Genomic DNA, 25,041 nt, shown 5'->3' with positions numbered 1-25,041 from the left:
TAAAAGATGATGCTGTCAAGGTGATGCATGCCATTTGCCAGCAAATATGGAAAACACAAGAATGGCCATCAGACTGGAAAAAATCAACTTATATCCCCATACCAAAAAAGGGAAATGCGAAAGACTGCTCCAACTTCCGTACAGTGGCCCTTATTTCTCATGCCAGTAAGGTAATGCTCAAGATTCTGCAAGGAAGACTCCAGCAATACATGGAGCGAGAGTTGCCAGATGTTCAAGCTGGGTTTAGAAAAGGTAGAGGAACGAGAGACCAAATTGCCAATATCCGCTGGATAATGGAGAAAGGCAGGGAGTTTCAGAAAAACATCTACTTCTGCTTCATTGACTATTCTAAAGCCTTTGACTGTGTGGATCATAATAAATTGTGGCAAGTTCTTGGTGGGATGGGCATACCAAGCCACCTTGTCTCTCTCTTGAGGAATCTGTACAAGGACCAAGTAGCAACAGTCAGAACTGACCATGGAACAACAGACTGGTTCAAGATTGGGAAAGGCGTACGGCAAGGCTGCATCCTCTCACCCAACCTTTTTAACTTGTATGCAGAACACATCATGCGAGGATGTGCGGGGCTGGATGAATGCAAAGCTGGGGTGAAAATTGCTGGAAGAAACATTAACAACCTCAGATATGCAGATGACACCACTCTGATGGCCGAAAGCGAGGAGGAGCTGAGGAGCCTTCTAATCAAGGTGAAAGAAGAAAGCACAAAAGCTGGGTTGCAGCTAAACGTCAAAAAAACCAAGATTATGGCAACAAGAATGATTGACAACTGGAAAATAGAGGGAGAAAATGTGGAGGCCGTGACAGACTTTGTATTTCTAGGTGCAAAGATTACTGCAGATGCAGACTGTGGCCAGGAAATCAGAAGACGCTTACTTCTTGGGAGGAGAGCAATGTCCAATCTCGATAAAATAGTAAAGAGTAGAGACATCAGACTGGCAACAAAGATCCGCCTAGTCAAAGCCATGGTATTCCCTGTAGTAACCTACGGATGTGAGAGCTGGACCTTAGGGAAGGCTGAGCGAAGGAAGATCGATGCTTTTGAGCTGTGGTGTTGGAGGAAAGTTCTGAGAGTGCCTTGGACTACGAGAAGATCCAACCAGTCCATCCTCCAGGAAATAAAGCCCGACTGCTCACTGGAGGGAAGGATACTAGAGACAAAGTTGAAGTACTTTGGCCACATCATGAGGAGACAGGAAAGCCTAGAGAAGACAATTATGCTGGGGAAAGTGGAAGGCAAAAGGAAGAGGAGCCGACCAAGGGCAAGATGGATGGATGGCATCCTTGAAGTGACTGGACTGACCTTGAGGGAGCTGGGGGTGGTAAAGGCCGGCAGGGAGCTCTGGCGTGGGCTGGTCCATGAGGTCACGAAGAGTCGGAGACGACTGAACGAATGAACAACAACAACAAAGAGCTTGATATTTGGGAGTTGGAGTTGCTGGGTTTTAAAGTTCACCTAAAATCAAAGAGCATTCTGCACCCCACCAACAATAGAATTGGGCCAGACTTCTCACACAGAACCCCCATGACCAAAAGAAAAAGAAAATACTGTATTTTCTGATGGTCTTTGGCGACCCCTCTGACACCCCCCTCGCGACTCCCCGGGGGTCCCAACCCCCAGGTTGAGAAACACTGATGTAAAGGATCTGGTACATTCCAGAATTGTATATTTGAAAGCAGTGAACTCTTAAGAGTATGATGTCTTTCTGGACTGTTATGATGCACAATCACTAAAAATAATAAAATCTGGTGTCACATTAAAAACTAGCATATATCTTTTGTATACTGCAGGTGCATCAGAGGTCCATAAAGGCTTACACCAGATAAAATCCACATCTTTAAATTGCCACAAAATTCTTAGCTGGTTTTCCTTTAATAGGTCAATACTGCCCCTGCAAGGAAAGTGCTACAATTACTAGTAATTCAAAAAAAGAAAAAAGAAAAAAAGAGAGAGCCCTGCTTGAAAAGATGTGGCCTTTATTTCTTTCGGCTTCAGATGTTGGCAAAATTTACAGCAAACTAAAAGTATTTTATGTTTATGCCCAGCTGTCTAACACACAGTTCCAGCTACTTTTTGACATGCACTTGGTAAAACCTTCTTTTAAGAGCAATATATCTCAACCACTAACACACTCTATGGAGCAGAGGAGTAACCTGCAATAAAAAGGCTTAAAAATGATGAGGCTACAAATTTTCAACATTTTCTAGACCTGCTTCAATTTGGTTTGTTACATTTGAGGTTTAATGATTAAACAATGCAAAATTGTGTTATCTCAAACACAAAATTAAATATTTTAGAAATAGGTTCTGCTATGCTTTAATCCTTGTTATCAAACCTAACTGCTATATCACATATTTCCAACAGCCATATTTTTATGGTTCATAAAAATAGAAATATTAATGTTTAAAAATAAGCTGCATATAACACATAGAATCATAGATTCATAGAGTTGGAAGAGACCTCATGGGCCATCCAGTCCAACCCCCTGCCAAGAAACAAGAAAGTGTCCCTGACAGATGGCCATCCACCCTCTGTTTAAAAGCTTCCAAAGAAGGAGCCTCCACCACACTCCGGGGCAGAGAGTTCCACTGCCGAACAGCTCTCACAGTCAGGAAGTTCTTCCTAATGTTCAGATGGAATCTCCTTTCCTGTAGTTCGAAGCCATTTTTCCGTGTCCTAGTCTCCAGGGCAGCAGAAAACAAGTTCGGTCCCTCCTCCCTATGACTTTCTCTCACATATTTATACATGGCTATCATGTCTCCTCTCAGCCTTCTCTTCTTCAGGCTAAACATGCCCAGCTCTTTAAGCTGATCCTCATATGGCTTGTTCTCCAGACTCTTGATCATTTTAGTTGTTCTCCTCTGGACACATTTAAGCTTAAAGTCAACCTCTCCCTTCAATTGTGGTGCCCAGAATTGGACACAGTATTCCAGATATGGTCTGACCAAGGCACAATAGCGGGGTAGCATGACTTTCCTGGATCTAGACACTATACTCCTATTGATGCAGGCCAAAATCCCATTGGCTTTTTTTGCTGCCGCATCACATTGTTGGCTCATATTTAACTTGTTGTCCACGAGGACCACAAGATCCTTTTCACACGTACTGCTGTTGAGCCACGCGTCCACCATTCTGTATCTTTGCACTTTGTTTTTTCTGCCTAAGCCGAGTATCTTGCATTTGTCACTGCTGACCTTCATTTTGTTAGTTTTGGCCCATCTCTCTAATCTGTCAAGATCGTTTTGAATTCTGTTCCTGTCCTCTGTAGTATTAGCTATCCCTCCCAATCTGGTGTCATCTGCAAACTTGATGATCATGCCTTCTAACCCTTCGTCATTAATAAAGACGTTGAACAGGACCAGACCCAGGACAAAACCCTGCGGCGTTCCGCTCGTCACTTCTTTCCAGGATTCTCTACTTTTAAGGCATACAAACTAAATTGTACTCTCCTTGCTGACTAAAGCAAGGAGAGGAAAGTTATCTGAACTTTCCTCTGAATAAAAAGTGTTTCTGCTAATGCAGATTACTTCTTATTCAGATTATAAAAATTGTTTTGCAGCAAACTTTTCAAGCAGCCAGTGTTAATACCAGGTGAGTATTCCTGTAGAGCAGTGCTTCTCAACCTTCCTAATGCCTCAACCCCTTAATACAGTTTCTCATGTTGGGGTGACACCCAACCATAACATTATTTTGATTGCTACTTCATAACTGTAAATCTGCTACTGTTTTGAATCGTAATGTAAATACCTGATATACATGATGTATTTTCATTCACTGGACCAAATTTGGCACAAATACCTGATACGCCCAAATTTGAATACTGGTGGGGTTGGGGTGGGGTTGATTTTGTCATTTGGGAGTTGCAGTTGCTGTCTTTTATAGTTAACCTACAAAGAGCATTCTGAACTCCACTAATGATGGAATTGAACCAAACTTGACACACAGAACTCCCATGACCAACAGAAACCTTTTTTTAACCAGGGACCACTCTCCAACATTAGTACCAAAAGGGTTACAAATCAGTTTTTGGTCAACTTTAGATTCGGTTTGGTTATTTGGGGTGCTGATTCAGAAAACTGCACTGGATAGACCATATCACCTCTAGTTTCTGATACAGAACATATACCATCCAGTAGTCGCCATCTGCTCACCCACAGAAAACCATATTTAATAAGCCTCAGCACTATAAGAGGGTTTCGTGAGACCAGTTGCTCTTGTTGCAACAGGGTAGTAACAGTGAGGCCACGGACCATATTTTCGTTCTTGTGGACCACTGGTGGTCCATGGACCACAGGTTGGGGACCACTGATCTAGGACAACTGTTCTTCAATCTGGCTTCAAAGAAATAATACACGGGAACTTCTGAAGAGAAATGAGGGGAAGAAAAAATGTTACATTTATAGAGAAACCGACAAAAGAGAAGCTGGAAATCTACCTTTAAAACTAATTTTATGTATATATGTAGGTAGTTTTAGAGTTATAGGTGGAGATGTATGTTTGTTACATAATTGTTATCTAAGCATGTCTATGTACTCTTTGTGTGTGTAATTTTATTGTCAACATTTTAAATAGAAAATATTTTAAAAGTAGAGAAAGGAAGGGCCAAGAAAGCTTGTAAACAGAAAATTGAAGTCACCAAAAACCCAGATCACACCAATTTGGTTTGTGCAGCCCTTTATTAGCAACTAAAATAGAAGATATTTGTTGTACAACACGGGTAGTAATTGACTATACTGGGAGTTTTATTATATTCTAATACAGGATCTTTTATAAATGCATCTTTTATTAAAAAGCTTCCAACCTTTTTTGTTTACAACTTGCAAAACTATTCTGAAAGCGGAGTACATGTGCTCAGGTCTGCAGAGTGCAAATCTGGGGGTGTGGTAAATGCTTTACATGTTGTATCTGCAAGGACCGTCTGCCACCATACCTTTATAGCCATTGGTTTTTAGAAGTCACAACATTTTGACACCAGCCTTCCTTCCCCTTGTCCTAAACAAGAAAGCATTTTAAAATGAGTTGTAACTAAGGAAGGACTACACCTACTAGAAAAAAGAAGAGTTCTATTAGTTTGAGGTTTCAGTATACCCAAAGACCAGGAACTGCATCTTTGTAAGGGCAAGGCTGGGACCCCATTGAGTGTGCAGGTGTCATCCCTGAGCGACCAGAGGTTCAGTGGACCATCAGTGCTCCTGCTGCGTAACTCACTGAGCTGTCTTGCCAGTTCCGACACTGGCTTGACTGAGCATAATTCAAGAATGAGAAACTCATGTTCATGCCATTCTTTTGGAGTTCTGTGATGGCCTAGAGAGGGAAAAGGCAAAAAAAATATCACATTGTTCTAATGGCAATATGAGGTCTTTATACATCCACAATGAAGAGTGCCGAAGGACACTATTAAAGCAATTCCCCCAGCAGTCACAAAATAGTGTTATTGCTTGCAGAAAATCATTACCCTATTTCACTGCACAATAGTCACACTTTTCAAGGGGTTGACACCATGATGTGAGCGGGAAATGTCCCAAAACAATAAATGCCACTCCCTAAAGAGCTTTACCTGCTTGCCCAGCCCCCTTTTAATAAGGGCACATCACTCGACCTGTTTGCTTGTCCATCCATCCATCCAAAGACCCACCCACCACTTGAAGCACTGTTGCTGAAAGTGGGTGGCCAAGCGGATGGATGGCATGAAAGTGAATGGGCAGGTATGCAGGTGGGCGAGCTTATGGGCATGTGAGTGAAGTGATGAGTGGATGGGTGAGCCAGTGAGGATAAAACTGTTTAGGGCAGGACAGCAAGACACTTGGAAGGGAACACTATAGACTAGTCATGGGCCCAGTAACCGTTTCAGCTGTTTAATTTGTGCTTTCACACCATTTGTTTCATTCAGATGGCACAAAACGGTACACCCCCCTCCGATATGAAAATATCAGTGAAATGAAAAGGAAGTAGGAACAGTAATTGTTTGGTCATCTGATTTTCAGCGCTCAGCTGCAGGCCCTGGCAAGCACAGGTGCTTTGGGCCTGCAAGCCACACATGTACTCTCTTTCCAAGGAGAGAATGTGGTGTGGCTTGCAGGCCCAAAGTGCCTGCACCAGCCAGGGCCTGCAGCTGAGCACCAAGAACCTCTTACTTGGTGCTTGACTGCAGGCCCTGGAAGGCACGGGTGTGTTTATTATGCAAGGAATCTTAAACTACCAAAATCAGGACCCCAAAAAGAGGGTGCAACTATTAAGATGATGGCAACTACTATGCAATGAAATACAGTATTTTTCCCCTCATAGTTACAAGGAGAGTATTTCCTGGTATGTATTTTTTTAGCTGTCTAGAAACTTGGGATCCCTTTTTAGTGTCTAAACCCAAATTCAAATATCCAATGAGGATTGTAAGCAGCGAAATAAGTTATTACATTGTGAAAAATGTAAAACATTGTGAAAATTCAGTCAAGCAGTAGATCCTTTTTGAAGCAGGGGTCCGTAAGTCAGGAAAATCGTTTTAATAATCAATGTGGTTTCAGCAGTCCTTTATTAGCAATCTACTTAAATTTCAGTTAAAAATTCAGTCAAATAAAGGACTTTTTAAAAGCAGGAGTGGATAACTCAGGAAAGTCATGGGAGCATTTTAAGACCCCAGGATTATGTTTTGGCCATGTCTGCTCATTCCGGCAAAAAAATTAAGTGATCAAAAGACTACCTTGTTCTGAACAAAAAAGAGGGAGTGCCATTTAAAAAGTGGCGGTGGAGAGAGATGGTTTGTTTTATAGGAGAATTGTGCCCTCTTGAGATTTCTAGAAGTCTAATTCTCCATCTTAGTGTGTCGGTAGGAGTTGAAGTCCAAAATACCTGGAGGGCCAAAGTTTTGACCATTCCCGCTCTAACAGCATGTCGGCAGCACTTATGGAGATGTAGGAGTGAGGATTTAGAGTAGCATGCAGTTCCTAATACACCTTGCAAATGCCCACATTAAACTGTTTGTAATGAGCAGAAATACATTTCTATATTGGAGCTTGGTTGGCAGAAGTAGCACTTGCAAGGATGTGCAAGGACTTTTCTTCCATGTGCCAACTGTCCCCATTGTTGTGATGGGAAAAGAAGACTGGAAGCTTCCTCATAACACTTAGTTCTGCTCCAAACCATGCCAACACCAACCAAATGAAGAAGAGAAAAATTGGGTGACAGTAGCTTTACAAAGACAAGTTGTAATGGCACATTAAAACTACCCCTAACAGTTAGTGGTAAGAAGACACCATTGCTCAGATATGGGTGGTTACAGAGTGTCACAATATTCTTTCTTCTTAAAGGAAACGTCTCAAGTTCTCTCCGAGTATGACTATGCTGTGCATATTTCCATAGGCCAGAGTAATAAGAGACTTTAGTTTGTGTATTACAAGTTTTAGAATTGCTGCATCCATTTAACAACTGTACTTACATTTAGTAAAACCCCAATTGGATGTCTTCCACATATCGTATTATGGTATTTCTTCAAGTAATTGCTAAAGGACACAGGGTCAAGCTGCTCTATAATACTCATACCCTAAAGAGATATCAAGATATGGTTAATTCTTAGGTTGCATTCATCCACACATATTGGTATCATATTCATAATGGCACCAAATAAAGTATATTTTTGAAAAATCCAATCTTGAACGGGTAGGATGGTAACTTCTTAAATTTCATGATTAAAGCTGTGTTACTGTATCTTAGAGACATCAAATACTTTGCATGCCTTGTGACAATTGCACTTTATTAGAGATTTAAGATTGTCTGCACATTGCACCTAAACCTATGAATTTCACCTGTCATGCCCAGCATTTTAATTTTTTTTAAATTATTACATTGGTTTTAAATGTGTTATGGTGTTATCGTCTAATATTAATTGCTATTATTTAATATTTACTGCTTGTTTTATGAGTTATTTATTGTTGTATTTCTTATGCTGTTGTTTTTTTGTTATGTTGGGCCTTGGCCTCTTGTAAGCTGCACCGAGTCCTCCGGGAGATGTTAGCGGGGTATAAATAAAGGGTTATTATTATTATTATTATTATTATTATTATTAATGAATAAGAATGATACCAGATTAAAGAACTAGTGGGACAGCACCAGCTTTGAAATTTTAGGTATCTGCCAGGTATTATGAATTATTATTCTGAAATTTAGTGCCAAATCAAAAAACTAGATAAAGTGACATGTTTTTGCTTAGATCCAATGCAGCTAAGCCACCTCTTCCCAGAAATCCAAAAGTAACTGATATCAAGGCCATTTCTACCTTCTGCATACTTACCAAAATACATACATTGAACTGGACCATATGATTGTTATGATAATGAAAATGGCTATATAACTGTATAATTAATGTTATTGTTTTTAATCTAGTGTATATTTATGGTTTTATATTGTTGTTATATTGTGATATTGCGGCATCGAATTGTTGCCAGTGCTAGCTGCTCTGAGTCCCGCCTCGGGAGTTGAGAAGGGTGGGGGTAGAAATGTTGTAAATAAATAAATAAGCCCTGAATAATATTTAAATTACACAAAATTGAACTACACACTAAAAACTAAAATACAAAATTTGGGGAAAGGAAAAATACATGGCTCTCAACTACCCTGTCATAGCTGAACCTTACCCAACTTCCTCTATTTTTTTCATAACGTAACAACTTCAACATCTATATTGACATCTGTTGGAAATAACAACCTCCTAAGCTTCCACTAAGTGTAAAGGTATATAATTGTTATCCTATATTATATATACATTTTGGTTTGCCAGTTTGACTTTACCTCTTTGGAGTGGGAGGGTCTTCAGACACAGGACTCCGTTTTGTATTCAGTTTACTTTTACAGTTTGCTTTTAAGACCTCAATGGAGGTGGATTGCAGTTTGTCTCCTTTCAAACTTCAGTACAGTTATACAGTTGGGACTACAGCTATATTTAAAGACATTGGACTATGGACTAGTATGCTGAATATATACAAGAAGTTTCTTAGTAAACCTGAGATGTTATTTTTAAAGACTACTTTGTTTTGTCTCTTGAGTGCATATTTTAACTAAAAGGTTTTAAGGGAGTGTATATCTTTTGGGCAATTACAACTGCAACTTCAACTTCAAAAAAACAACCATCCTCTGCTAACCAAATATATTTGTCTTCAAACACCTTCGAGACCTTAAGTCTTTGTGACAGCAGAGAGCTGACACCTCAGAAGTGAAATATCTTTATATTACTGAAGTTCTCACCCATATAACTACTGCAACAGAGTTTGTGGTATATGAAGAACCTACATTGCATCTATCTCTTCAGAGCCTAGCACAGCATGAATCATTCACTTTTGCAGAGTCCTCTAGCACACTGGGGGCTTGAGAAAAGGTCACTGCAGAGTACACATAATGGCAGCTACTGAAAAAAGCTAAGCTTGACAACTGCAGCATCTTAAAATGTCACAGTGTCAGTACCATATTACAGTCAGTAATATTATTTTGGTTAAGACCCCAAAATAAGCTGAATCCTCAAAGCTTCAAATTCCTTTTAAAGCCCTCCAAATAATCACAAGGCCTTTCTGGGATCCCAGAAAGCTCTGCAGCAGCATTTTTGTTCTTAGATAGAAAGCTGAGTTGGCACTTCCAGCAAGTTAGGCTTTCTGCTGCTGTTTGAACTGAGAAAATTAAATAACCTCTTGCACACATTGACGTAAGTGAAATACCTGAACATGTACAAAAAGACAACCTATATAAGTTATAACTATTTTGTCTTGAAAGAGTCTTATATTCTGCTAATAATTCAGTTGTGGGGAAGACAACAAAAAAGCACTGAAGTAACTGATTTGTGCTTTTGTAGTTTCTAAAGTGATAAAGCATGAGATGAATGTAGAATTTATTCCAACTCAAAAACAATTACCATATTTCATCACATAATAGTGCATTTTTTATTTGGGGGAGGAGGGGGTGTGATATTATGTGAGGATTTTTTTTTTTTTTTGCAGCTGCCAGTTAGCAGAAACCCCAGTTGCAAATCTACCTGTGTGCCTACAGGCAAGAGCTATGAAGCTTCCCTCAGCTGCCCCAGGTATGGGTATTCTTAGGTTGAATAGATAAAAATCTGTATCATAATAAGATGATAGAGACACTTTCTGAGCTGCTTGTTGGGATTCTATCAATTTTGCATGTCTCTTTATTGTTTCTTTTCCTGTTGCAACTCCCTTTTGTCATCTACAGGCTGACAGTCATTTAGGCAAAAGAAAATGTCCTTTGATATTTAAAAATAGGGGAAGATACTCCTTTGTTTAGTCAGGGTTTTTTCATGTTAGGAGCAACTTGAGAAACTGCAAGTCACTTCTGGTTCTGTGCAAGGATGTTGCCCAGGAGATGCCCAGATGTTTTACCATCCTGTAGGAAGCTTCTTTCATGTCCCCAAATGAGAAGCAGGAGCTGACAGACGGGAGCACACCCTGCTCCCCAGATTTGAGCTGCCAACCTTCAGGTCAGCAGTTCTGCTGGCACAAGGTTTAACCGATTGCACCACCTGGGGCTCCTTATTTAGCTAGTGTGAGCTGTCCTTTGTCTCAGTGTTCTGTGTTCATTTTTCTCACTGTGAGGCCTCTTTCTCTCCTTACTATGAGAGACACATAGTATTTCCTTCTATTTTTATTGGGTTTTGTTTTCTACGTGCATTTCATCTACCTTTTATCTATTCTACCCAAGGAAGTATGTACCCGTATAACATTTCTTGTACAAGTTTTGTATGTAAAACTACTTTTACATTTTTTGCTATGTGGTTCTGTAAAGGAGGGGCTGGCCACTGAATCTCTTTATATTCTGTACCTGCCCACTCTAATGTGTGTTTCTACCAGGAGGCTTACACCATTTTCTTTAAAGGAGTTCAAATCCCTTAGGTTTGATACCTGGCCAAGGTAGTCCTTCAAAGCTTGGAGAAAAATGGAGACAACCATTATGTGAGGAATCCTAAAAAAACCAAAACTGTGATCCAAAAAGGGGAGTGCAACTATTATGCAGTGGCAACTATTATATGATGAAATCTGGTTATTTCTTTTTTAAATTACCAAAGTTTAACCTCAAATGTGTCACAATGCATGTTTGACACAATAACTATTTTTTAAATGAGAAATTTCCATCCGCATTTCCCCCCTTTGGCTCCTACATGGTTTTCTAGATGTTTTAGATTAAGTCTTCACTGTGGGAAGTGTTTGAAATAATATTTCACCCATCTTTCACATGCCCAAATTCAACAAGCCTACCTTACTTCCCACCCGAACAAAACAGCTACTTTTTTGCCACTTTAAGAAAGAAATAGCTCCACCATTTCTTGGTTGATAAGATGGCAGGTTCCTGCTCATTATAATTATATATTTTTTTCTAAATCCCATTAATTACAGTAATGTGTAACTTAATAAACTCACCATGATAAGCCTGGCAATGTTCCATTAGAGCTAATGGAACATTGTGGTAAAAAAGGAATGCATTTAACACACAGTGCCTTATGCTCTGATAAAAGTTACAATGTATTCAAAGTAAAGAGGAAAAGCTAAAAATATCAGAAACAGACACAAAGAAATAATACTTACCATTTTATCTAGGTGTTCAATAGATCTGTAGATCTCTCCTTGAGACTCATCATAGTAACTGTATCTGAACCTCTGGCCTTCAACAAAAAAAACCCACAAATTTAAATTCAAATAACTATGTATCAAACAAAATGTATAAAGTAAACAAACAAACAAACAAGCACGCACAGGCTGAGCAACACTGGTTGAGGCTATCAAAAAGATTAAATCTCATTCAGACCTGTCCAGGCATTGAAGATCTCAGGGCAAGTCAATGCGTGCTAGATGCGTAAAAACTTGTAAAACACTAGCATTTCTATACTCTACTAAAGTGCAGTATTAAGTCGTAAGCATGGTTAGAAAATGTATGAAAACTGAATGTCAAGTGGCGACAGCTGGATGAACTGAGCTCCTAAAAGAGATTAGCTGATTGGTGGAAGTGAGGAGACAAGTGTCAGAGAGAATTAGTATTTGGATGAAGGCAGATAGTTCTGGAAAGAAGAGGATGAGAGATGATGAGAGAGCGGTCTGTCGTGCTTAAAAACTGTTTATGAGAGGCACAATAAGATAAAAGAAAACTTAATTACAAATGTTTATAGGGTGGAAATACAGCAAAATAAGTTGTATTTAATAAAATTATATTTATTGCTTAATAAAAACATGCTAACAACTTGCTCACTGTACCTATGTTAAGAACCTCACTACAACCAAAAACACAAAAATGTTTTACAGTGGATCCAAGTGGGGTTTTACTTAGGGCAACACCTTCAAAGACAATGTCTACTTGACCTAGTGTTTGGTGGGGAAAGGGTCTGGCTCTGAAACATACCTTTAGCCCCACCTACTGCTGGATGTCAACACATGAGACTCGTTCAAAATTGGAATTTTGTTTCTGGGCTTCCTGAAAGCTCCATTCCTACATCAAATACTTATTCTTTTAAAATAGGATTTTAAAAATTACAACAGAGATTTTGAAAGTTTTTGTTACTCTACAGAAGTACAATGTCTGAGATAAAACAGTGATTTTCTCAATTTTTTAAATACTATAATAGCCAGTGCCAAGCCTAATAAGACTCTGGGAAAGAATTCAGAAAAAAAATAGTTCACAGGTGCATGATTCTTTTGTTGGCTTTGCAATTTGAACCTGAGTAGAGAGTGACAAGTATGGACAATGATTTTCCAATCTAAATTTGTGATTCAAAATCTGAATAAAACTTTATGAACCTTTATCCTTTACAAGTGATTAGTTGCACAGGGAAAAAAATCTTACTATACTGTTAACACATTTCTTTTGGACAACAAATTTAGTTCTTAAGGTGAAGTGTGTTAATTTGCTTTCACACTGAAGTACTGCAAACCTTTCTTTGTCAATATGTATAGAAATACCAAATTCAGCTTCAATTTATCTAAACAGGTTTGTCAATCCACAAACCACAAGTGACATTTTTGTGAACATATATGCAAATATATGTAATCAGGGCTCGTAACTATTAACATGATTTAACTTACCCCAATGGCAGAAGTCAGATGAAACCACAAAGAGATTACAAGGATCTGCTAAATATTTGCTGAAGAGTTTTCCAAATTCCTGTTCTTTTGTCTCACTTAGTGCTCCAACCAACACAGGAACAATGGTAAACTCATCCTTATGGCTTAAGGAAGGGGAAAAAGAAGCTGGTATTTATACAGATACAGGACATACATAATGCCCTGCTAAATTTACCATTGTCATTCTATTTGTGCTGTTCCCAAAAACATAAAGCCAGTGGTATTTTTAAAACAACAGTTTGATTTGCCATCATTCCCTCTACCTAGTTTTTTTAAAATTTGCAACAGTATGGATGTTGACCTTGAAAAACCATTTATAAAATACATGAGCAAACTAAATTCTTTTCTAAATGCTACACAATAATGCTACCTATTTGATCTCAGCACCATTGCTCTATGCTCAGAAAACAGTGTATATGATTATCTAAGAGCTTTATAAGGATACTCGAACCTTTAAAGCAGCATAATATTACAAAGCAGTACACTGAACGCAGAAACAAAATATTTAGGATCAGCATCAGAATGTTCTGTATTTAATGGGTTACTTTTCCCACATCCTCCTTTATACTGAACAGAATACTTTTATTTCATTTTCTTTCACTGTCTCATTCACATCAGGGTGGTCTGTGAGAAGGCCTTACTGGTACCTTATTTAAACTGTTATGTTTATTCATATCATGATCTGATCACTATGCTCAATATATCCCACATGCATGGGGCTATTGGGATAATGATACAAAAGGTTTGCTAGGGTAGATCCTCAGCCCCCCTCCCCTCCCGAATCAAAATCCTGGCTACGGGCCTAATTCACATATAAATAATTTTAATTGTAATCTCTACTTGACAAGATTAAAAGTTTTTAAAAAATTGTGTTCCCTGTAATGGAGTTATGGTTTATGAAGGTATAAGCAAGATAAGTGGACTTTTAAGCACCAGAAGTTCTGCCCTTCTCATTTCTATTATTCTAACCTCAACCTCTCAATGTATCTAAAAGTTTCAATCGGGGCGGGGGGGGGGGGGGGGGATGACGACACAGATTCAAATGTCCAAAAATGTAAAGCTATTATATGCACAAAATCCAAATATACATAGAATGCAGCTTTTAAATAGATACCTTTCCATGGCTTTAGCAGTATAAGGCAAATGCATTTCAATACTGTGTTCATCTTCATCCGTTTGCAGAGACATACGTTCAAACATTCCAGTCTTCCACAGCTCTGCATAAACTGAGACATTTCAAATATATTAGACTTCATTAACAATAAACAGAAGCAAAACCAGAATGACATTTTCTCTAATGTTTTGTAACCAATTTAATTCTATTGTACATAACTCAATCTGACAAAGTGTATCTCATTTGTTCATGTATCTCAATTGTTCATGTTCAAATGTGTAGCTTTCACTTTAAGATTTTTTTGAGCAAAAAAAAAAATCATTTTGTGTACTGAGAATGATGTTAATCAATGGAGAGAAGCTAATACCAATAACAATAAACCTATTACACAATATTTGCTTATGGTCAAAATAGCAAATCCTACTATGGATACAGTCAGTCCCCAAGGTACGAACAATATAAGCTCTGTAAGTTTGTTCTTAAGTTAAATTTGTATGTAAGTCAGAATAGGTATATTTTTAAAGTGTAACTGCAGCCAAAAACAAACATCATTTAACTTTGGATAGCAAAGGGAAGGGTTAAACAACCCTGTGCTGTTTGTTTTGCTGTCTGTGCCCCTGTTCAGAAAAGATTTCAATTTTTGTCCCTGTAATAACTGGATTTTTCTCCATATAATTTTATTGCAATGTGATAACTGGATTTTGAAAGAAATGGCATGTTGGGGAAACAAAGATTGGTGCGGAAGCTTTAGCTGAGGTACCTTTTAACCATGATAACTCTTACAGGAGTAAAATTCCCTTTGTAGAGGTAGATTTCTCTCACTTCCTGTTGCCTCACCCCGATCCAGAACTATCATTTGTTTGTAAGTCAGATGTTTGTAACTCGTGGACTGCTTGTTTATTTATTTTATTATGTATTTATCATGTCAGAAGCATACAGTTGTAATATATTTAGAAACACAAACAGAAGTTTTAAAACTTGACATTATCCTAAATGTTCTTTGATCAGTAGCTGGCCACTTGGAGTACCTCTGGTGTTCTAATAAGAAGGTCCTCCATTGTGCATGTGGCAAGGCTCAGACTGTATTGTAATAGGTGGTTTGCTCTTCTCCACAATCGCATGCTGTGGACTTCACCGTGTGGACTGCCTGTGCTTGTATTAATATAGGTAAAATATTCAAACTGTGGAAACTCCATAAATTGCAATAATGTAGATTTCTTTTAGATAAAATATTATAAAAAATCATCTACTGCAACTAAAACACTGGATCATCAATTTCTTTTTCAATATTTTATTTCAGTCCATTACAAAAAGTGATGTTTACAGATTAAACTTGCATTCTTGCAAGGTTTTGTTAGAATATCTGCAGAAAAAATTAGACCTACAGCGATTACAGAAAGCAGTGGTTGCTGGCACTGCAAAGTGTCCATTCCATTTCCTGCTTAAGGCTGCACTCTGACAAATCAAGCTCCTTTAGTTCCCAGAGTGGCAAGATTCCACCCAATCAACTGTTTATAAAGAGCTTGATGAAACATGAAAATGAATGTCTTGACCCAGATAAAAGCTAGGCCCCTACACAGTGTGTGTGGGCTTTCAGAACAGTTGGTGGAAGCCCAAGAAAACAGACAGAAGCCTTCCAATGAACTCTTTTTCTACCAAATGCTAAGCAATGCTCTTAATAGTGTGAACTACAAGGTCTTTTGGAAAACAGGGTGTTTTTCATTTACTTCTGGGAACCTACTCTGCTAGACTAATGCTGAATCTGAAAATCACAGATCCCAAGTTGATTGCTCAAATGGAAACTGAGAATTCAAGACTGGATCAATCTGGTGTCTTCACAGTTCGCTTGATGTAAAGAACAGATTTAACCAACAACTGAATTTTGCTAGTAGATACATGCAAAACTGAACAGATACTCATAAAACTAATAGACACAAAGCTGATTTTGAATAGTAATGAGAGCAAAGGTCAGAGGTAACAGAGTGAACATGACTAGTTGGGTCCACTTCTGAAAGGAGTCTGTGTAAATCTGAGGCAGCTGCTATGGGAAGATGGTGGTGAATAAGTAAGCATTTTAAAATGTGCTTCTGGCCAAATAAATAAAAATAAAAATTATTGCCTGAGAAAATGACATATATTCCTTGGGTTTCTAAAATCATTTTCAAAATTAAAGGAATGCATTCCCAAACAATCTGTCTGCTAATATAGCTGAAGTGTAGTGCTTACATAAAGAAACAGATAACAGAGCTGCAATGCATGCCATTAAGAACTATGCTGATGCCATGTATAATGTCATCTTGACACACAGACATATTTCTTCTGCTGGTTCACCATTTTAAATGAAGAGTAATAACATGTCTCATCAGCTGGAGACCCCTTCCCCCAGCACCAACTGTTGCTCTGAGCCAGAGTGAAGAGAAGGGAGGCCAAGGGACAGTTCCATCTTGTCTCCTGGATATGCCATCAGCTGGAGACCCCTCTCCCCAGCACCAACTGTCGCTCTGGGCCAGAGGACAGTTCCACCTTTTCTCCTGTGCTATTCTAATAATATAATATAATATAATATAATATAATATAATATAATATAATGTAATATATATTGTACATACATATAATATTTATAATATTATAATGTAATGCAATATAATAATAATAATAATAATATGATAATTATTAATAATATTGCGATATAGTGGTATGGTGCAATATAGCAATGTTTAATGCTGATATTGTACTATGCTAATAATATAATATATTGTATGTAATATATACCTTGTAAGCCCTCTGAGTCCCCTTCGGGGTGAGAAGGTCAGCATATAAATGTTGCAAATAAATAAATAAATAAATGTGGCTGATGACTCTCACTACATCATATAGAAATCATGTTCCAGTCTACACTTTCTGCAACCAGCTGTTACAGTTTCCAAAAGAGCAACTTACCAATGCTGTGTGCGATTACAGAATCAAATATCATTACTGCAACTGTAAGAAAAACACACTGCATGGAAAGCATATGAATATGTCAAGCTTGCTACCATGTTACTCACAGAAGAGACCACAAAATTGGCCAAAGAATTTTGCCATAAGACTGTACATAGTGAGCTAGATCTAGTGTCCTATAAACATTTACTTTTATCCCATCAGTTGGGAACTCTCCTAAATGTAATTTAATTCAGTCAGTCAAAATACAAGACCACAAAGATAGTAATGAATTAACAGCTTCCTAAGAAATACAATTACCCTTTTGATCAATTCGAAGATCATATAGGGGTGTTCTATATATATCCACACTGGAAAGTGCACATCGAGAGAGGGGCACATGATGGGAAGGCCCAAGGATGAAGATTCGCCGTCTAAAAATGATTAATATAAAAAGTTCAATATTAGCTAATGTTCTCTTCCTGCTAGCTAAGCAGAGGAGAAAAGCTCTACTATTAAAAGTGTGAACTTCTTTGTGCAAATATATGCACACACAAGCCTATACCTTGAGTAAGGACATTTCATACCTGAAAGGTGGGAGGAGAAAAGACTAAAGTAGGGAAGCTTTGAGGTATCTACCTTTTACCTTACCTTGTAGTGTCATTTACAATCAATTACGGAATCAGGTGGGAAGTCAGGCATGTGAATTAATAACGCTAAACAAAGTTCAAAGCAATTCTGAACACATTCACACAAGAAGAACACTATCTGTGTAATTAAAATCACCTAATTCTTCTTCATATGCATATTTATTTGAATACTATGAATTCTATAAAGTTTCAAAACGTGTTGGCAACAACAATACTGAAAGTGATGCATGAATGAGGAAATGGTCAGGAGTAGAAGAAAGGGGCACACGTGTTGCAGTGCTTTGCTTTTGGCATTGAAGATCCATGAAATACGAAACTAGGCATCCTTAAACTATAGCCCTCCAGCTGCTTGGGCCTCCAACTCCCAGAAGCCCTAATGAGCTTGTTCAATTGTCAGGAATTCTGGGAGTTGAAGGCCCAAACAGCTGGGGGGCTGCAGATTGAGGATGCCTGCATTAAACTGAGAGTTGGGTAACCCCCCAAGATTTCCACAAAGGTTTTGGTCATTTTGGGGGAAAATTGGGTGCCCCTCCCAGGTCCAGCAAGGAAAATTTGTGGCTCTTGGACCTGGGATAGCATCCGTTGAACTCAATTTCAATGGCACTAAGTGTAACAATTTCTCATGCTACTTACGTAATTGAAGGATCCACTTGTTTGTAAGCATGAGCTGCACAAGACCCACAGTAAGTATAACCTGCATGTCTACCAAAAACAGATAGAACAATATAATAAATTTCAGTATCTCTGTATAGAGGAAGTCTCTTTATTCATGTGTATTCAGACAGATTATTTAGGAAGGAATTGGCAAGCTGTATATATTCAAATCACACTGGAAACATCTCATAGCAGTAGCAAATTGTCCAACATGGAACAGTGAAAATCAAGGAACAGGTCAGCTTATTTGTGTAGCATACACATCACTAGTGGAGAATCTCTGGCTGGCAGGTCTGATCAAACACATCTGGCCTCTATATTCAGGCATGCCCTCTTTCATGGTTACGGCCAAGTCCTTTAGGAATCCCACAGGGGTAGGGGAAGCTTGTTCCTTCATCACCCACTGTCTTGAAGCAACCCTTTTACATTTCTGTATCTCTTAGCTATTTGCTAAGCAGCAGGGAGGAAAGAGAAGTCATGGAGAAGTTTTAATCTCTCTCTTTAGAATCCCACCTCCCCTGCTAAAAAAGAACTAAGCCAGTTTATTCAGCTAGATGGAACTGGCAAGGCAGAGTGTCCTGTCCCTGCTTCATCAACCAACCTGAAACAACCTGGACGAACAAAGTTCTTTCAGCTATGTCACAATTTAGCACTTGCCTGGACAACCATCACAGAGGCTGTGAGACTGGTGTAGAAAATTTAATCTGCTATTCTTTGTGATCTCCACCTTCCACAAAAATACTGTTGAAGGAAAAAAAGTACCAGATGCTGGATGCATGTAAACAGATTCATGTTTACTGGAAAAATTAATTAGTACAAATGTGTGAAGTGATTTCAATGGAACTAAGTGTGTTTAAAGAAACTGCACCCTCAGTTGATGATTTTCCTCATCAACTGATGAGGAAAATTAGGAGAGAAGAACTGGGATGAAGTCTCACTGCCATTCCCCATGTTTAAGGGTAAGTTCTCAACTCAGTCCTTTTTTCAATGCTCAACATGCTTTAGGACAGTGGTCCCCAACCTGTGGTCCAACTAAAATATGGTCACACCCTCACTGTTACTATACAATTGCAACAAGAGTGACTGGTCTCACAAAACCCTCTTATAGTGCCAAGGCTTATTAAATATGGTTTTCTGTGGGCAAGCAGATAGTGACTACTGGATGGCATATGTTCTGTATCAGAAACTAGAACTGATGTAGTCTATCCAATGCAATCTTTTAAATCAGCATCTCAAGTAACCAAACCAAATTCTTAACTGATTCTTAACCTTTTTGATACTAATGTTGGAGAGTGGTTCCTGATCAAAGTGGTCCCTGGTCAAAAAAAAGGTTGGGAACCACTGTTCAAGGGGAGAAATAAAGAACTTACGGTGCAATAATGGCTCTAGCAGGTCTTTTTGTAGATTGTACTTGGGAAAGCCAACCTTCTAGTTGAGCACTCAGCTGAGGTCCTAAACATAGAGAAAAATACTTAAATACACAGTGACATCAACAAACCACCTTCAAAATTACACCTGGCATTTTATTCATACCTTATAGCTTGAAGTGCATTACTCTAAATGGGATAAGCAACTGCCTACCCAAGTATGGGTTGACATACGGCCTTCGTTGAATATAAAAGGGGCACATCTCCACACATTCTCAGCTTTACAAAAATATAACATGAATTTCCTCATACCCTTGAAGGGTCATGGGGGAATTTGTGGACCTTTCTGTCCCGTGTGAGGACCTTTCTCCAAGAAGATAGTGAACTAAAGTAACTTCTATTTATGGAGAAAGGATTCCATCATCCTGAAGGAGCTCTAGCTGGTGGAGCACATAAAACGCTCCTATATGAGCTGCACTTTGCCCACCCTGTGCCAAGCAGTACAAATTACTTTGAAGACAAACATGTATAGTACTTCACAGAGAGCCATGACAAAAATAAATGGGTCATTTTAAAGTAAAAAATTATACACCAATCTCAACTCATGTTCAACATACTGAAGGATATGAATATCTTGGGTCTCACACTGTGACTGACTCCACATGTCTACCACCCATTGTGTGTACATTCCTCCAAGTTGCCTGTTGACTTACGGTGACCCCATGCATTTCATAAGGTTTTCTTAGGCAAGAAATAGACTGAGATGTTTTTGTCAATTCCCTCCTCTGACATCTAGCCTACAGCATCTGCTATGTGTTGGTGGTTTCCCATCCACCTATTAACCCTATTTAGCTTCCAAAATCAGACAGTATCAGATTTTACACCTTTTGGAATTGTGATCAGTCAGGAAGCATAACCATAACAGACAAACATCTGGTGCAGATATAATGTTACTCAGCCATTTGAAGGAAATAAGGAGCACCAGCTGAGTTTCATGCTGTTCAACATGTTCAGCATTACTGCAAATCGTAGCTTGGAATTAACACAAAGCGAAGCATGCTGAGAAAGGGTGGCAGCAGCCCCTATGGGGCATTCCCAGTGTTTATACCAGGGTTGATAAACAGAGCAGGTAAAATTATATATGAGCTCCTCCATACTTTTGGGGAGAGTTTGAAAATTATTTATATTTGGCTTGCAGGGTGGAAGCTTTCCATCTGTATTGTAACAAAGTTACCCTTGTATTGTAACCAAGCTAACAGTTCTCTCTTAGGGAGAATTTACATTCCAATGGTACCCTCTCCAATGTTTTGCAACACTGTGATGAGTTGCCTGCTACAACTAGTTTATCGAGAGCAACTGCTGCCAAGAAGTCTAGAAAAGTCTGCTTCATTAGTAAACTATTTTAAGTTCTATGTACTTGCTAAAGCATATTGCAGCATATTATTAAAAAGCAGATGATGAGCACTGTAAGAAGTGTGAGAATCCAACATATCACTGAATATTAACAAGGAAGGCTAAACACAAAATGTTGGAAGTAGTAACTTGCTAATGGCCCAACCATGACCAATACTTTGAACATGTATATGGATACAAAATACAATCAATGAAATGTGTATCTACATAACACAAAGCATTAATTTTCAGAAGTGGTGGAGGCTTCTTCTTTGGAGGTTTTTAAGCAGAGGTTGGATAGCCATCTGTCAGGGGTGCTTTGAATGTGATTTTCCTGCTTCTTGGCAGGGGTTGGATTGGATAGCCCACGAGGTCTCTGCTAACTCAATGATTGTATGATTTTCCCACTCTGTTCTTTCTGCTCACAGTTCCTGGATTCGGTTGCTAGAAAAGCAGGTGGCTCCCAGAAGTTTTGATTATAACTTCTATCACATTATATTTTATATGACTTTTTGTAGGCAAAAAGCATATATACTGTTGCTTATAAAAAAAACTATGTCACAGTAAACGTACTGTTCCTTATGTTGTCAGCAGACCTTGCAGTAAAAATAGACTAATACTAAATGTATGATCTTATGTACTTTTCTCAGAAAAATCTCGATTATATTCAATAAAGTTTACTCACTGTCACCTGAAAACTGAAGTATCATTATCCTCACACTCACCTATTAGCATTGCAGGAAGCAGTCACTTACTTTATCTTGTAAATGTTTAAATTGTACATTTGCACAGATTGAACCTTTTGCATTCTGTGAACCCTTGGTTTATGTTTGAACCCCATTGCATCTAATGAAGTGGGATCTAGTTTATGAAAACTTGACCCACGACAAACAGTACTCTACAAAAAGCCACATTTTTATAGTATGGCAGTTAATAAGCAGTTATCCCACTAAATTATCTTGCAAGTAAACTCATGTAAGGTTTTTCTATAAAGCAAGCAGGCTGCTTCAGCAAACTTGTCTAGCCAGAGTGTTTAGTGTGTTTTATTTTTGTCATGCTGCCAACTCCCAGGAGTGGAGAAGATATTTATTCTGTAATGTATCCAGCAAACCTGCCCACAGTGAAACACCGAAGTAATTTCAAACCCATTCCTCTACTTACTAAAGGTTGTAATTTTTGAAACTAGCACTCAAGCATTTCCACTCAAGGAGCCTGATTTTGCCATGTCATGCCACTGGGAGAGGGACAATACAGTTTTCTGGGTTGCTGTGAGTTTTCCTGGCTGTATGGCCATGTTCCAGAAGCATTCTCTCGTAACCTTTCACCCACATCTATGGCAGGCATCCTCAGAGGTTGTGAGGTTTGTTGGAAAGTAGGCAAGTGGTGCTTATATATCTGTGGAATGTCCAGGGTGGGAGAAAGAACTCTTGACTGTTTGAGGCAAGTGTGAATGTTGCAACTTATCACACTGATTTTGCACTGAATAGCCTTGCAGCTTCAAAGCTTGGCTGCTTCCTGCCTGGGGGAATCCTTTCTTGGAGGGTGATTAGCTGGCCCTGGTTGTTTCTTGTCTGGACCCCCCCCCTTTTTTTTTTTAGCATTGCTCTTTGTTTACTGTCCTGATTTTAGAGTTTTGTAATACTGGTAGCCAGATTTTGTTCGTTTTTATGGTTTTCTCCTTTCTGATGAAATCTTCAACATTCTGGTTTTCCATTGCTTTCACATAGTCGCTTTTCTTGTTCCACATCCACAATGAGTCCAGTGGCTGGCATGGACAAATGGAAAAGGTCTGTATGTTTCATAGAAGTTCAGAGTGACTCTCCATTTTATTCAATTTGAATTCTGCGTTCAGACTTTTGCTTATTATTATGAGGCAGATGGAGCTTTTGATGCCTCTTCTCCAATAAGGTGTTTTTGTTTGTGCCTTGTTGGGAGGAAATGAAAACTGTAGTCTCGCTTGATGAGGTCTACACAAGGAGCAATTCAATTTAGGAGAAATTACCCATTCTAACCTGCAGAGGGCATTTCTGCACACTACTTCCTCAGCCGACTGGGAGAAACAAAAGGGGAGAAATATGGTGACAACTGCTCCAGCCTCTATCTGTTCTTATTTTAGATGGCACTGGGGAGCAGCTGGCATCTAGATGCCGGGCTAAAAGAGATATATCTCCGCAACATTTTCTATCCTTGTATGTTTTTTTAAAAAAGGGTATCTTCCCCAATGGGGATTCAATCCTTGGTTAGATCTCAGACCATAACTATGGGTGGTTTTATATCTTTTCATTATTAAACTGCCCAATAAGGATGACAGGCTAGATAAGATGCCTACCAGCTCCATCCGGGAGTTGCGACTCCTGCTTTCCCACAATCCATTTCTCCCCCCCCCCCCCCAGCATTACCCCAAATGACCCCCTTTCATTCTCACACTTCCTATCTTTGTGGGTTCTTTAGCTTTGCATGAAACTACCAGATGATTTTTTTCCCCTCTTCCCTTTTCTTGGATCTTTTTCAGAGGCACTTCGAGGCGTTGCCAGGTTTTCCTCAAAGGAAAGAGATAAAAAGAGAAAGAGAGGGGGAGGGAAGGAGAGAGATTTCCCCGGATGCAGCAGCAGCAGCCTTCCTCCAAATCCCTTGAATCCAGCCTCGACCGGCCTAACAACCCAGGGTGGGGGAAGGAGGAGGGGGGGAAAAAGAGAGGAAAGAAAGCAAAGGGAGCTGTCTGGAGAAAAGATTTAACAACAGAGGCTCAATTAGAGGAGAAAGCAAAGCAGAAGGAGGCTGCCCGCTCCTTGTGATGGCCTCCATGGCCCTTCCTGTCACCCCAGAGGCAAAATGGAGGCCTTCCAAAGCTGCCATGGAAGGCGAGGCTGGCTGGTTCTGCCTCACAACGCCCTCCTCTTCCTCTTCAGCCATCAGATTAGCCACACAAACACACAATGCTCCCTAAAGGCCCATCAGAATACACTGAACCTTAATGGGATTTTAATCCTACACAGAATACTCCCTGACTGTGGAATATCCTGAGGTTTGGACTTTGACAAGGCCTCTGCCAAAGCCCGAGAGGGCCTCCTCGAACTACAAATCCCAGCATCCCACAGCCACTGTAGAATTAATGAATAACATTGTATGAGGCTACACCAGGCCTGGGCAAACTTGGGCCCTCCTTAGGTGTTTTGGACTACAACTCCCACAATTCCTAGCACTTTCAGGCCCCTTCCTTTCCCCCTCAGCCGTGGGCTCTCCCTTCAGGTGTTTTGGACTACAACTCCCACAATTCCTAGCAGCCTCAGGCCGTACGGCTGAGGGGGAAAAGGAAGGGGCCTGAGGCTGCTAGGAATTGTGGGAGTTGTAGTCCAAAACACCCCCGTATGCCCAGGCCTGGCCTCCACGCCTCAGCCCTCGCTCCCTACCTGAGGCCGTGTACCAACTTCCGGCGTGGCTGGCCTCCCGGCAGAGCACTCGGTTGGACATCTTGGCGCCGGAGCCGCCTATGGTGTTGCGAGGCCGGGAGAAGAGGGGAGCCGGGGCGCCGCAATCCCCCGGCAGAGCCAAAGCCCCCGCGAGGGGGACGACGGCGCCGCCGGAGGCACCGCGAGGCCTGGCGCAAGGCGGCGCCGAGGGGGACAAAGGCGGAGGAGGAGGAGGAAGAGAGGAGCAGCAACAGCAGCAGCAGCAGCGCCCGTCTTCGTCGGAGCCCCGGAATGAACAGGCGGCCGCCGCCGGGTTTGGCCTAACTCGGCTCCTGTGGCAGAAGCACCAGGGCAGCGTGGCTTTCCATTGGGCGCCGGGGAGCAAAAGCCCCTCGCTCATTGGGCAGCGCTTCCCC

The 25,041-nt window shown here is 39.9% G+C and overlaps 1 protein-coding gene across 1 annotated transcript; it reads right to left on the bottom strand.

Annotated features, from left to right (window-relative positions):
* Window positions 1-4,676: 4,676 nt before the first annotated feature.
* MEMO1 (mediator of cell motility 1) lies at window positions 4,677-25,000 on the bottom strand. Its single transcript, XM_060753945.2, has 9 exons — window positions 24,626-25,000; window positions 19,827-19,908; window positions 18,436-18,504; window positions 17,474-17,586; window positions 14,234-14,345; window positions 13,081-13,223; window positions 11,593-11,669; window positions 7,449-7,553; window positions 4,677-5,323 (listed from the first exon to the last, which is right to left on the bottom strand). Exons 1-9 carry the CDS (start codon window positions 24,684-24,686, stop codon window positions 5,192-5,194), a joined length of 894 nt encoding a protein of 297 aa, XP_060609928.1. The 5' UTR covers window positions 24,687-25,000; the 3' UTR covers window positions 4,677-5,191.
* Between the last annotated feature and the right edge of the window lie 41 nt (window positions 25,001-25,041).

Source organism: Anolis sagrei, chromosome 1 (genome assembly GCF_037176765.1).
Source record: "Anolis sagrei isolate rAnoSag1 chromosome 1, rAnoSag1.mat, whole genome shotgun sequence".
Classification (NCBI taxonomy): Eukaryota; Metazoa; Chordata; class Lepidosauria; order Squamata; family Dactyloidae; genus Anolis; species Anolis sagrei.
Note: the sequence above shows the minus strand (reverse complement) of the source record. Positions and strands in the feature narration are given on the sequence as shown.